This window comes from Elephantulus edwardii, unplaced genomic scaffold (assembly GCF_000299155.1).
Source record: "Elephantulus edwardii isolate Elephantulus edwardi_28Jun2011 unplaced genomic scaffold, EleEdw1.0 scaffold00020, whole genome shotgun sequence".
NCBI classification, from domain to species: Eukaryota; Metazoa; Chordata; class Mammalia; order Macroscelidea; family Macroscelididae; genus Elephantulus; species Elephantulus edwardii.
Window position 1 is genome coordinate 12,020,492 of NW_006399770.1, and position 15,249 is coordinate 12,035,740.

Genomic DNA, 15,249 nt, shown 5'->3' on the forward strand with positions numbered 1-15,249 from the left:
GACTATGCAAAGGCATTTTTGTCTGTGTGCATCACAACAAATTATGGCTAACATTGAGAAAAATAGAAATCTTAGAACACTTAATGGTGCTCTTGTGAAATCTATACCTAGACCAAGATTGTGTGAACAGAGGAAGAGCATACTGCTTGTTTTAAAATGAAGAAAGTTATGGATCAGAAGGGCAAGCAAAGCACTAGATGTACCTTATGTGTTATGTTCATAGGAACTTCATGTTAAATATCAGCTAATGTTGTTCCACTTGAGGAAGTGGAAGAATATTAAAGTTAGGAATAATTGACTTGATTATAAGTAAAATGTTCTAACCAAGTATTACTTTTCTTACTACTAAGATTCTCTAATTTCTGTGCCAATTTTTAACTAAGAGGCCTCTAAAGTTCTGTCCATCTCTGTTCACTTTTGGATTCACTAACAAAATAGAAGAGGGATTTTATTAGGTGCTTTAAGTTGATGAACATGATTAATAGCACAACCTTGGGAGGAATAACAGTAGCTAACAGGGAGTTCTAGTGGCCTTGTGGCAAGAAGCTGAGCTGCAATTCCAAAGGTGCATGGTTTGAATCCACCAGTGGTTCTGTGGGATAAGGATTGGCAATTTCCTCCTGTGTGATTAAAATGACTCTGAAAATCTGCTGAAGGGTCGGCTATGGGTTGGTTCCAATGCAACAGTACACAACAACAACAACATATGTGTCATGGATTGGATGTACTCCCACCCCAAAAATACTCAGATATAATAATACAATATGCCACAAAGCTCTGGTGGGTCTAGTGGGTAAAGAGTTAGCTGATAACTCAAAGGCAGATAGTTCAAATATACCAGCTGCTACGTGGAAGAAAGAAGGGCAATCTCCTCCTGGATATTTTGCTGCCTCTGAAAATCATTTAGAGGGTCAGCTATGAGCAAGTCCCAAATTGAAGGCGTAACAGCAACAAGATCTGACATTACCGACCAGGAAGGAGGGGACTAAGAATGGAATGCAGCATTCTCGCATTTCACCACGTGGTCTTCAGATGTAAGAGAGCTCTCTTAGAATGTGGTCCTACTAGGAAAATTAGGGAAGGGGAAGTGAGGTGGAGGGGCTCATTGTCAAAAAGAAACAATCTCCAAGATGGGAGCACATAGTTTGGGCCCAGACTCATTTCCTTCTAAACTCTTTGACATTGAAGAAGACTAGGACTCATGGAAGTCTTCACCCAAAGTCAGGCCTACAGATCTTAAGGGACACAAAAAGATTTCTCTGCAGAGCTCTGGTGGCTTAGTGGCAAGAAGCTGCACTACAATTGCGAAGGCACTTAGTTCGAGGCCACCAACTGCGCCACAGGAGAAGGACGGGCAATCTCCCTCCGTGTGAAAACTGGCCAGAGTGTCAGCTGTGAGTCAGTTCAGACTCTATATTATACAACAACACCAACAACATGGACAGATAGAGCCTTTCCTTGGAATTTTACTTCTAGCCACCAGGGAGCTCTGTGGGGAGTCTGTAGGGAGTTGTGCTGCTACCTCAAAGGCCAAGCCTCCACCACGGTTCAACTCCACCAGCTACTCCAATGGTGAGAGCTGGGAAAGTTCTTCTCTTGGAAACCCACTAGGCTGTCAACCAACAATCACTTTTGACAAGATGGCAATGAGAATGAGATTCCTAAATTGTAAGAGAGTAAGCGTTTGCTGTGCTCTCTCTTTGATGTTTGTTGTTGTCACTGCTAGGTGCCATCAGGGTTACTATGACCCACAGTGACCCTATGAACAACAGATCTGAACTTTGACATATCCTGGGTCATCTTTAAAATCTCTAGTAAACTCAAAGACTACTCTTAACAGTTGTTGCATCAAACCATCTTCTTGATGTTGTTGTTGTTGTTGCTGTTAAGTGCCGTCAAGTCGTAGGCGACTCATAAAGACCCTATGAAGGAAAGTCCTCAACACTTGTGTGCTTTTCATCCTTTCTCCAGGTTCACAGGGTTTGTGGAGGCAAGCTATTACAGAAGTGGATGCCACTCCTACTTCCAAGTTTGTTTTAACCAAACACTGTCCACCATGGGTAACCATTAACGCATCTGACACGTCAGTGTCACAGTGTTCAGCTTCATAGCAACCACAAGTTACCGCTGTATGGCAAGTGGACACACCAGGGCTATACGACCTAGAAGACTGCTTGAACAAACACAATGAAAGGCCTAAAGGCCACGGATTAAAAGTCACACACCTTTGGCTTGGTAGCATCACTGTCTGTCCACTGGGCCGGCTGATCACTCTCTACGTTGACATTATTGTTGTTAAGTGCCGTCGAGTTGTAGGTGAACAACAACAACATCTTCTTGATAGCAACACTAACAATATACATAGCTGGACACTCCTTTCATATTTATCTATTTTAATTGATTTCATATGTATAACAACCCTATGAGAACAGTACTTGCATTGTCCTCATTTTACAATCTAAGAAAAAAACTGAAAAATAAAAATCAGACCCAGTTCACACGAGACTGAGTAGCAATACTGGCTTCAAACCCAAAGAGTTGGATCCCAAAGTCTGTGACCTTTACCTTAGCACAGGCTGGGATTTTCGGCTTCACTTTGATGAATAAAACATCTTGTCCAAGGTCACACAACTAGCAGAGAGAAACCAAGATAAGAATCCAGACTTGTCTGTGCTTTCCACTGCACTTCACCCCGGGACTGTGCTCTGGCTGAGGAGAGCAGAGCAAGGTTTAGTAGAAAAGAAATCCGTGGAAAGACTGCAAGCCTTTTGATTTTGGAGGGCTCTGGGTATGAGATTGTCCCTTGCCATTATCCATCTCAGCATCCGTAGTGGCATCCCTTGAATGTCAGTCTTAGCAATCTGAGGGAGTTTCCTGAGGCAGACTTAAAGAAATAGAGATGGTCTTTAACCATCAAGCCTGTCAGCTTGGTGTTTGCAGTTTTTAGTTTTGCTTTTTAAATTTTTTTTTGTTATTGTTTGTTTATTTTGTTTTGTTTTTTCTCCTTAGACCTGGCTCTATGGAGTTGCATAATCTATTTGAATATTCTGCAAATCATCTGTGTTACTCAACGAAACTTAAGGAACAACCTGCTAGTGACCATTATACCCAAATCCTGGAAGCAGATACTCTTTGTTTTCACCAGTTCTTTTAAACAATCAAAACCAATTATCACTAATTAGGCTACATACTGGAGGTGACACTTGGCAAATGTTGTACAGATCAAACTGAACGAAGCCTGTCTTCAGAGATTACAAAACATGCCATCTATGCAAATAGCTTAAATTATTTGTGTTTTTAAAAGTACACTTAAAATAATAAAACTTAATTAGGGACAAATACTGAAAATGATAAATCTTTTTCTCTGTATCTTTACAGATATAAATGAAGTCCTGCATACTACTCCCAGAAAAATTTCTTCAAACACTAAAAATCATACTTTGTCTCTGCTAAATGTCTAACAAATTAAGAATCTCTAAGCTTGTATTCGAGGTCTCATCAATTGAACTTTGGTCTAATTCTTATGTCATGTATCCATGTTCCATACACACTACCCTTATAAAAAAGTCAAAGTAATCATTATTTCAAGAGCACAGCCTGTATTTTCTTCCTCCACGTGGAGGTGTATGCAGTCGTTTTTTAGATGTTCTGACCTGAATTCCACTTCTGCTTCTCCTTCAAATCTCCTCCCATCCATGAATCCTTCCCTTATATCTTCACCTAAAGAAAGGATCTTTTCCTCTACTGAACCATTAAAACTCTCTTTCACACACACAAATGTGCACTACCAACCCCTTAAGTGTGGTTAAATGTTGAGAGCTATGCCACCAATATTTCCATTAGGAGCAGAATCATGGCAGAGAGATTACAAGAGCTTTCAGACTTAGAAGGGCTTGATTATCTACTTTCAAAATTGACCAATGAAAACAGTAAAGACCACAACAGAGTATTTTCAGATACAGTGAGTGAAGACAGTCTCCCTGAGTTAGAAAACATTTAAGATACACAATATCTGTAACAATGTAAAGTGCCAACATCAAAGAGAATAACAGAACATCAGGAAATTCTTCATTCTCTTGTGTGTAGGGTAGCCTATTTAGCACTAATAACCAAAAAGAAAAATTACAAGCAAAAAGAAAAATTAGAAGCAATTGGAACCCTTATTCACCATTGGTGGGAATGTAAAGCTATGGAAGGCAGTATGGTGCTTAAACAAAAAGTTGCAAATCAAAATACCATTTGACGCAGCAATTCCACCACTGGGAATATACCCTAAAGAAACCATAACCACCACCCAAACAGATATATGCACACCCATGTTTACTGTGGCTTTGTTCACAGTAGCAAAGAGGTGAAAACAATCTAAGTGCCGATCAACAAATGGATGGATAGAAAAGGTCTCGTATATTCACACAATGGAATACTATGCTGCATTGAAAAACAAGAAAGTCATGAAATATTATTAAAAATGGGTGACCATGGAGGACATTATGCCGAATGAAATATCTCAGTCACAAAAGGACAAATACTGCATTGTGCCACTGTTGTAAAGCAGGTCTGACATCAGAGTTGGGGGGAAACTAAGAGGGGATAAATAATGTATACTGCATTAAAATAGATGAGTGAGAGAACTGTTTAAAAGGAATATATGATTAGGTATTATTGTCATACTATGGATCTAGAAATTACTTTTTTAACTATGAAAGCAACCCCATTTTTTCTCACCTTTTAATCTCCAGAGTAATATATCATATGAACATCTGACTCAAAATGCCCCATGCCAGTCCATCTCATCTCTCCAATGCCTAGTATGTCAATATTTATGTGTTCCATTTCTTTCTTAACAATTTCTAATTTTCCTACATTCATGGTTCACACATTCCATGTTCCAATCACTAGTGTCTGCTTACAACTGTTCCTCTTCCTTTGTATTTCCATACTTGAAATACAGTTTGCTTTGCTCCATGGTCAACACTCTTGACACCAGCAGCCAGGAAATCAAAAAACATATTGCGATGAGAAAGTCTGCTGTTAGAGACTTCTCTAAAGTACTCAAGAGCAATGGTGTGTCTCTGGAGATTAAGGTGTGTCTGATACAGGTCATGGTCTTTGCAATCACTTGTTACGCATCAGGGAGTTGGACAATGACTAGGGAGGATAGAAGGAGAATTGATGCCTTTGAGCGGTGGTGCTGGAGAAGAGTATTGAATGTACCATGGACTGCCATGAAAACAAATAGCTTCATCCTGGAGAGGGTGAAACCAGGCTACTCCTTGGAGGCAAGGATTTTTGGGCTTCGTCTGACATACTTTGGACATGTTGTAAGGAGGGACAGGTCCTTAGAGAAGGACATCATGCTTGGGAGGGTGGAGGGGACGACCTCTATGAGGTGAACTGATTCAGTGACTGGGGTAATCAGGATGGGTGTGTCAGAGGCAGTGTGACTGGCACAGGATAGAGCAGTGTTTAGGGCTGTTGTACACAGGGTCTCTATGACTCGCGGGCTCATAACAACAACAACAACAGCATTGTCATGACAGGAGTCCACAATGAAGGCTGCATATTAGAGTGGACTGGGGGTGGGGGGGAATGTATAACAATGAAAGAGCTTCTTTATTTTTTACTTTTCAAAGAGAAAAGCAAACTGGGAGGAGGGGTGGGCAGGGAGGACATTGTGCAACAATGAATGGCTGGAAATCCAAAGTCTCTGTAAACTTTCACTAAAATAAAAAAAATGTATAGAGTCTAGGTTTATAATTTGTGGTTGTCGTTGTTGTTGCTGTTGTTGTTGAGTACCACTTAGCTGGAACTGACCCATAGTTGACCCTCCAGCGAGTTTTCAGAGGCAGTAAAACTGTACAGGAGGAGACTGCCCATTTTTCTCCCATGGAGCAGCTAGTGGACTCCAAAATTCAGTTGTTAACACATGAGGCATTGTTGTTGTTGTTGCTAAGTGTCACTGAGTTGCACCTGACTTATAGCTGACTCTCCAGATGATTTTCAGAGGCAGTAAGCCACAGAGGAGGAGACTGCCCATGTGTCTCCAATGAAGCAGCTGGTGGATTCGAACCACATGTCTTTGGGTTGGCAGTACAGCTCCTTACCATTAGGCCAGCAGATCCCCCTTTAAGGATAGTATCCATAATTTATGTCTGAAGTTGCTTTTATAACCTCTGTTCTGTTGGATATGGTTCTTACAATATAGGAGATAATCTGATAAACATTTCATGAATTATTTTTTATTAATAATAATGGTAAAAATGCAAATGCAAACTGTGGCTGAGTCAACTCTAAATCACAGCAACCACATGCACATCAGAGTAGAACTATGCTCCACAGGATTTTAATCAGCAAATGTATTTTTTTCCCTCCAGAAACAGATGAACAGGTCTTCTTTCTCAGGCACCTCGAGATGTATTTGAACTTTCAACCTTATGGTTAGTAGTTACACATGATAGCCATTTATATCTAGAGTTTCAAGAATGTCATAGTGTTTCATGGGCTCTTACAGAGTACCAACTATGGGAAAAGGACAGCCACTAGGCCACCAGCGCTCTCTAGAAATTATGTACAATATTTATTTTAATATTAACAATTCTATGATTTAGGAAATACAGGCTTAACCAGTTTAGATAAACTACATAAGGTTACAAAACAAGTAAAGTGTTTTCAAACTCCCATTTGAGTGTATTTTAGATTGATCAGACCCAAAATTTGGACCCCAAATCAACACTATGTAACTAACAGTGTTAATTTTAAAAAGATATATTCATATTCATTATTAGGTACATTAGTTTCACAAGTGTGAAACAAAGTCATAGACAGTGGCAATAAAGAAAACCACTTTTCAAAATTGCTCTAAAGGACTGAAATGGATTGGAAAGCTAAAATTAAAAATCTATTCTAAGAAACTTTTACCATTACTGTAAGATATAAGAAAACAAACTCTTTGCTGGATTCATTTCTGTAAAAGCTTCTTGAGGACTAAAATGCATTTGCATGTAACAATAGCAAAAGGAGAGTTTAGGGGGTTTGACAAATAAGAATTAAAATGCTGGTGGTGACATTTTTTAGCCCTGTTTTTTATACAGGCTACCTAATCTTGCCAAGCCTCCTCAGTATTCCTAAATGCTATATGAGGATTATAAAAATTAATTTCAGAAAGAATGTAGTCTATTTAAGAAACCACCTGAGTAGAACTGAAGCAACAGCCCTTGGCTTGTCATCCAGTGCTTAACCATTCACACAGTCCACAGATTCCTGAACAGTCCTGCTCTCACTAATTTCTCTCAGAAAACACCCTGACTCCTGACCATCGTGTCATTCCTTACCTCTGCTCTTCCCTTCAGCCCCCCTCCTGTCATTCAACACGGTAGTCATGGCAAAAGGTGTGAGGATGGTATGAAGGGAAAGAAGAGTATGTGAAAAGCTAATCAGGGTATTCAGTAAAAATAATAGGTCTACGAATGGTGGCTATCATTCACATTAATATACTTTTCATGGCCAAGTGATCTGTTTCCTTGAGAGGAAAACAGGGTCAGAGCTGTCATTAATGTTTCCAACTCCTCACATGGTGGCAGAACATGCTATTCCTGGGAACAGAAGGAGAGAAACACAAGTCAGCAACAAGGCTGTCCTCCAAACCCCAAAACATTTCCTATTTCTTAAGACTGACTCCTAAGTCCTTTTTCTGTAATGGAAAGTACTGGCAATCAGAACTTGAAAGTAGAGTTGGATCTGCTCTTTTAAAAGTCTTCCCAGTTACATCCTCCATGCCCACCCATCAGCCATCAGAAAACAAGACCTTTGGAGCTATGGAAACAGTGCATATGTGGTCAGTGTCAGGGACATACAGACTTCATCCGATCATTATCCGTTTCAAGTGTTTTAGTCATGACTGTGGTTTCCTCAAATGTTAATCAGTGATTATATCTCTTGGAAGGATCCCTATAAGAATTACATGGGACTTACTACTTATGGTACATTCAGTAATCTTGGCCAACACAATTCACAGGTATCAAGTCTTCCTCGGGCTTCCATATTTACTGAATTGTATTCATTTGATTGATGGATTCATGGATTGCCAAATAAACAACAAATCTGTCACGAAGGAAGTACAGAGTGCTTCCTAAAGGCAAGCATGGAGAAAATTCATTTTACACAGTTGGATCTTATTTTCAGAAGATACCAGTCCATGGAAAAAGACTAGGGAAGGTAAAGAGTCATTGAAATAAAGACTCTCAATGAGATGGACTGACAAGTGACTGCTGTTAACAATGGGCTTGACTTGAGGCCAATGCAAGCCCCACACTGGCAGTGGCTGCAACTGCTATCAACCTCATAGAGCAAAGGGAAAAGGTGGGGGTGGGGGGGGATAACTTCTCCTCAGGGGAAAAACCTCCTATACCAGCGTTTAAAAAAAAAAAAACAACAACCAAGAACAATGAGCTTGAGCACCCTGGAGACTGTGAGGATGATGAAGACAGGAAAAGGTTTCAATCTGTTACTAAAAGGTTTGCTGTAAGTCATATTTGACTTGATGGCACCTAACAACAATGACACACCTACCTATTCAGAAGTTCCTGGATGATGCAAACAGTTAAACCCTCGACTAGTAACCAAAGTAACTGGTTCAAACCAACCCAGAGGCAAATCAAGACAGACTGATCTTTCTGAATGTTCAAAGCCTTGAAAAATCCAATGATGAATAACTCAGTGTGGGGGGGGGGGAAGAAGAGTTGTACCACTCAAAGAATGGAACCTGCCACTGAACTGTACAGATAGAAACTACTGAGTTAGTGCACATTTTGCTGTGTGTTCTCAAAACCAAAACTAGTAAGATTTGAAAAAAAGGAAAAAAAAACAAATAAGAAAATTAAATGGTTCTTCTCTTCAGGTATGAGTCTGAACAGACTCAATGGCATCTAGCAATAATAATGACTGCTCAGCGTCTCATCCGGAGTAAACCCTCAACAATGATTCATTCCCTGTCCCCTTCCTAGCTACTTCTAACCCTTAACCAGATAATAATCAACATCTTGGAGCCTGCCTGTTCTTTTCTCTTACTGGCACCTGCAACCAAGCATGAGTTGTAAGGGTTAGGGGGAAAATGCTATCTCATTTAAACAAGATACAGAACAGTAATTATCAAGTGATGAGTTAGAGACACTGGTGATTATGGTTGTAACCAAACCAGTGGCCTGAAATTAATTTACAAGCTTTTTGTTTCCTTCGCCTCTTTCTTCTTCTTCTTTTAAAAATATCCTTTAAAAGACCTCTGTGTTATTCTCTGTAAAAACGGTCCCAAGAATTAGACTATTCTTTTCCAGTGTAGGAAAGAGAACACAAAGACACTAGGTTGGGAATTTCTGACACATTTCTAGTTAATTACAGTATAAAAAACCCAACAAAACATTCTGCTATAAAGTCTAACACATTTCAAATCATTATGTTGGAGGTGAACTTTAAGTCAACTATCACATCCTGTGTGATAAACAAAGTTCCTTTGAAGTTATCAAGAAGTTCCTTCCACTGTGTGTTAGGAACTTTTCATGATTTTGTCTCTTGTTAAATAATATCCCTTAAAAATCAAAGAGCATACTCAACCTAATGGATACAACAGACTATACTTAACATTCATTGTTAGAATTGACACATTCAGCCCTGAAAACAAAATTTCATTTCCCTTTTCCTTTTATTTTCTAATTTTACCTGTAACATAGAGGGAGAAAGGAGAGACAGAAAGGGTGGAAGAGAAGACCACAGGCAGGGAACCCCGGACATTTTATCAAAGAAATCATGCAGCACGTTTTCTAAAGAAACACCTCCAATTCTCCTTCCAATAACTGTGCATCATATTCACACATGTCAATCACTATATGACTATCCCAGTAACCAATATATGTATGTATTCCTCTATGTAATTCATAATAGAGAGAGAAACGAGTTCACAAATCCAAAAGGCATCCTCAGCTAGGCTAAGAGAAAAGGGCTCCAGCGGTCCAGGGAAGTGTGCTGTCTTTAAATAAATCTGAAGTGCTCTTGGAATTTCAACACTGGGCCTGCTTTTCAGCAAAATACCACTGTGGCTGCTGCTTTAATTCCCTTTGGGCAATTCCCATATTCCCTTTGGGTTAGTTGTTCCCTGGCTAACTTGGTCTCATTTGCTTCCCAACCTGAAAGGGAAGACAGTGGCTTAACAGGAAGGAGCGAGCGCCCAGCCTCCCGAAACAGGAATCCCTTCCACAGCCCATGAAGGGATCCCCCTCTCTCCTCCTGCTGCTGCTCATCTTCCAGTCTGAGAGGAGCGGGCCAGCAAAGTGATGCCACAGGGGGGATGTGGACTCATCCCAAGGTCTCACCTCCTTCCTATCCCAGAGACCACCAATCCCTCTTCCCTTGCATCCTCCTCCCCAACACTGCAGCCACCGCAGGGGGTTCCGGGGTGGGGTGCGTGGGGGATCCTGGGGGGCGTCCTTCCCACCCACCCTCCACACACCGAATGCCCTCTGGGGAAGGGGCTGCCAACTACTTGCAGGAACTTAGAAGGCAAAGGCGGCCCAAATGGGGCCTGAGCCCCCAAAGCCAGAGACGTAAGAAGGGAGTGGGAGGCGGAGGCGAGCGCGCGGGCTTACCACGAGCACGGGGACCCCGGCGGCCAGCGAGTAGAGGAGCACCGGGGGCACAGCGCTGCTGTCCTCCGGGCCCGGGTAGGGCTTGCGGTAGGCGCTGTCGTGACAGAAGAAGCCTTGCACGTTCACGGTGAACGTGTCCGTGTACTCGAAGTAGTACGCCAGCATCACCGTCCCTGCCATAATCACCATCTGGAAATAGAGCATGCTGCTGGTGAGCGCCGCAGGCAGCCGGGGCATGCACGCCTCCCGGCCAGGCCGAAGCGGCGGACGCCGGGCCCCCTCCCCGCTCCGCCAGGCAGCCTCGGGGGTGCGGCGGGGGTGGCAGCAAGCGGGCTGCAGCCGCCGGAGGAAGAGGCGGAGGCAGGGCCGGGTGGCGAGGTGCGGGCAGCTGTGGAGGAGGCGGCTCCCCCCCGGCCGAGGCCCGCGCCCCTCCCCGCCCCCTGCCCGCTGCAAGCGCCGCCCGCCCAGGCGCGGGGTCGAGAAGGGCGGGGAGTCCCGGTAAGGGAGTGCACGCGATGCAGCAGCAGCAGCGCGGGGTCGAGACCCGGTGCGCCCGGAGAAGGCGACAGAGGCCGAGGGGCAGCAACAGCCGACACCGGGGCACCTGTACCCCTCTTAGGGCTGACGCCAGGAGCTGGAGATGCTCCTTTTGGGAGTAAAAAATATATATATAAATAAATAAAAAGAGGGAAGGGAAGCAGCGGAGATGGAACCTCCCTTCTGAGGCAGCAGCTGCGTGGCTTCAGAGACCCGCACAACGCCTGGGAAAATGGTTGCGAGGACGCGTCTTTGGAGCGCAGACCCCTCCAGGAGCGCTCGGTGCCTCGCCGCGAGTTTCAGCTGGAGCGTCCAGTCGGCGCTCTGGTGGACTCCTCAAGCCCCGCACAGGACACTGCCCAGTGGTGCCTTCTAGGCTCAGTTAGAAACATCATCCCAAAGGATTTTCAGTTCTTGCTTTCCTTGCTTCCCCTCCAGCTTTGCGTTAAAAGCAGGGACCGCCTAGCTCGCTAGTCTGGAAGCTCCATTTCTTGTAAAGCAGCCCTGTTCCTCGTTCCTGTGCTCTCTTGCTCATCTTCTCAGTCTCCCTTTATAAGCTGCTTATGAGAGGAGGCATTGCAGATTCCTGGGACCCAAGAGGTGCCAGCCGCCAGGGAAGGGAAAGGGGGGATCAACCTCATCACGCTAGTCCCTCATTTACAAAGAGCTGCGAGATGGGGAGATTCCCCAGGGTTAGGTGAAATGAGTGCGAGCCGGCAGGGGCTCACACCACATGCATACGAAATGTACTCATACATAAGTCCACATCTGGATGCCTGGATAAATATGTAACTAAGATCTGCATGTATGAGAAACGCCCTTCTGTGATCTCCCTGGGTCCCTGCCGAGGCTCCAGGTTAGGCAACTGATTGACAGGTGCGCCGCCAGGAAGCGGACACTGCTCAGAGCCTCCTCTGTAATAAGCAGGTAAGGAAGTGTGCATGTACAAGGTAATGGGAGAAAAGGTTTCCAGAGCCTGGCCTTTCTCTTTTAAGCAGAGAATTACTTGAGCAGGTGTCTAGAATAATAATTCATTTTACAGAATTGAAGCGTGATGATTTTCAGTGATGAGAGTTTATCAAGAATAACAACCTTGTTAGGCTACAGAGACCATTTAAAAACTTGGAAAATAATGGGTAGTTTGGAGATGCCAGAGTAAGGACTGTGTAAATTTCTTTAATGGAAAATAGCTTATTACAGACATCATTCAACAACTAATTACTGATAGGTTACCGGATAGAAAGCACCATGTAACAAGCCCTATATAACAAGCAACTGTGGGCAATGGGAGTAAACTACTCTTATGTTGACAAGAATCATCAATAATAAAAGTGTATGAAGAAACACGGTTCATTCAGAAATCTTTCTAAGATTGCTATTGTTAGGTGCTGACAGATTGACTACAACTCACAGACATCCTGTGGATAACAGATTTGAACCCTATTCTATCCTAAGTCATTCTCACCGTCTCATACACTTGAGCCCAATACTGCAGTCACTGTCTCTGTCGGTCTCATGTAATGGGAGCAGCTGCTGTCAAGGACTTCTCGAAGTTACTGAGGAGCGATGATAACAGTTTAAAGACTAAGGTGCATCTGATTCAAGCTATCATGTTTTCAGTCTCTTACTATGCATCTGAGAGCTTGACAGTGAGTAAGGATGATTAAAGAAGAATCAATGCCTTTGAATTGTGGTGCCGGAGAAGAGTATTGACTCTCTGATAGAGGGTCAAAAGGACAAGCAGATATGTCTTGGAGAAAGTGCAGCCAAATGCACCTTGGAGCCAAGGATCATGAAACTTCACCTCACCTACTTTGAGCATGTAGTTAGGAGGTGACATTCCCGGTGAAGGAAAATCAACAAAAGAGAGGAAGACTCTCAAAATGTATAGAGGTATTTAAGTTGCTTCTCTGGGTCTAAGTAGGGATCCACAACATCATTCCACTAAATACAAATTTTGGAAGAAAGATGTAGATTATTTATTAAAATTAATGGAGGTGTATTATTTTTAAGATTAAAATGCATTGTTTATAAATATTGAATTCTTTTTTTTTAAAGTGTCATTTGTGTGTGTGTGTGTGTGTGTGTGTGTGTGTGTGTGTGTGTGTGTACCATCAAATTGGATCCAATTGGTACAGGAGGAGATTGCCCCTTCTACTCCAGCAAAGCACCTGGTGGATTCAAAACACATGCCTTCCAGATTGCAGCACAACTTCTTGCCACTAAGCCACCGGAGCTCCCTTAATAGTGAATTCTTGTACCAAAACTGAGTCCATATTTCTCCTTGTGACAATTCTTTGCCCATAATGAGCAGAATATTAGACATAGTTAATATTCAGCACTTACTGATAAATTAATGGATTTAGGTCTTCAATAAATTAGTGGATTTATGTTTCTTACCACAAAGCCACCAGAGCTCCCATAATAACAATAACAATAGGGAAGCATTTTCCCCCCATAAACTTTATTTTCCCACATAAAGTTTATGTCAAGGATTAGAGAATAACAATCGGGTGGGTATGATAACATACAAGTCTTATCAGAACAGTTACTCTGGAATTAGACTGTCACAGTTCAGATACCATGAGCTTCTGGGTAGTACAGATGGTTAACACACTCAACTGATAACTAAAAGGTTAAAACTTCTAGTCTACCCCAAGGCACCTTGAAACAAAGGTCTAGAGGTCAATTTCTGAACAATCAGTCATTGGCGCTCATGAAGCCTCGTTTTCCTCTGACACGGGATTGCGGTGAGTCAGAGCTGACTCAATGGCAACTGGTACTAATATTTCAAATCCCAGCACTTCCATTTCCCAGTTCTGGAAGTCTTGTCAAGCTGTTTGATCTTTCATTATCTCAGTTTCATCATCAATGAAATTGAGATAATATTATGGGACCTACTTCACAGGGTGGTGGTTGTTGTTGTGTACCATACAGTCATACCCAACTTATAGCTGGCCCTCCAGTGGGTTTTCAGAGGCAGTATCGCACTGGAGATTGTTCAAGCCTTCTCCTATGGAGCAACTGGTGTATTTGAACTGTGTACCTTTGGTATGGCAGTGCAGCTCCTTACCACTGGACCACCAGACCTCCCTAGGTTTAATATCATTATTAAATAATAACTCTTTATGTATAATACTTAAAATGCTGCTATTGTTGTGTACCATCAAATCAGAATCATCTCACAGCTAACCATCCAGCAGTTTTTCTGAAGCAGTTAATTGCACAGAAGGAGATTGTGCACCCCTGGATAGTGTTTAATTCAATAAAATGAAGTTTCTAGACATAAACTCACCTAACCTACCCTGGTGACATAGTGTGTAACATGTTGGGCTGCCAGCTGATAGGCCTGCAGTTAGATTCCAATCGCTGCTAAAGGAGACAAAGAAAGGAAGCCTTCTTCCATAAAGATGTACAGTCTCAGAAATCCATTGGAAGTTTGCTATGAATTAGAAATGACTTGATGGCAATAAGTTTGTAATAGGTTTAACTATTAAGTCATCCAATTCATTCCAATAACCATCAGTGAATACTCCCTTCTCATTGTACTGCTTAAAACTTTATCACCCCCCAGTTTGCATTTCAGAGAAAATGTAGCAACATTTTTATAGAGACATATATTTCTTTCTATATATTTGTGGACACCCTCTCTTATTCAGACATTATCCAGTCTCAGGAATAAGATATTCTTATTCCTTCAGCATATACTTTTTTGTCCTTATTAGATGGTCAACTACAGTTGTTGATTAAGTCAGTCTTGAGTAACCATCCATTGTTGAAATTCAAGATTAATACTAAATCCTAGTGCACATTATAAGGACACCGTATAAATTCACCTTCCATGAACACTTGAGCACATTGGTTATTCATAGAAGTGATGCAGGGTGGATGAAAGAGCATGAGCTATGTGCCCTTGGGCTGGTTACTTTACCTTGCTAAAGCCTGAGCTTCTTTGACGATAAAATGAGATAATTTTTCTTTCCTTTGTGATTATATTGATGATAATATGAGAATCTACAAAGTACCTGACCCTTAAAATGTCCTTATTTAGTGTACTTTTCATTTTATATTCTTGTAA

General features: G+C 42.2%; 1 protein-coding gene across 2 annotated transcripts in view; it reads right to left on the reverse strand.

Moving 5' to 3' along the window:
• LOC102864656 (lipid phosphate phosphatase-related protein type 5-like) overlaps positions 1–11,051 on the reverse strand; it is a 248,951-nt gene extending 237,900 nt beyond the window's left edge. The window contains exon 1 of one of the 2 annotated variants that reach the window (XM_006882432.1): positions 10,635–11,051. In XM_006882432.1, the coding sequence (XP_006882494.1) occupies positions 10,635–10,871 (237 nt within the window). In that variant the 5' untranslated portion in view covers positions 10,872–11,051. The remainder of the gene's footprint in view (positions 1–10,634) is intronic. The other variant, XM_006882433.1, reaches the window with a different exon arrangement.
• Between the last annotated feature and the right edge of the window lie 4,198 nt (positions 11,052–15,249).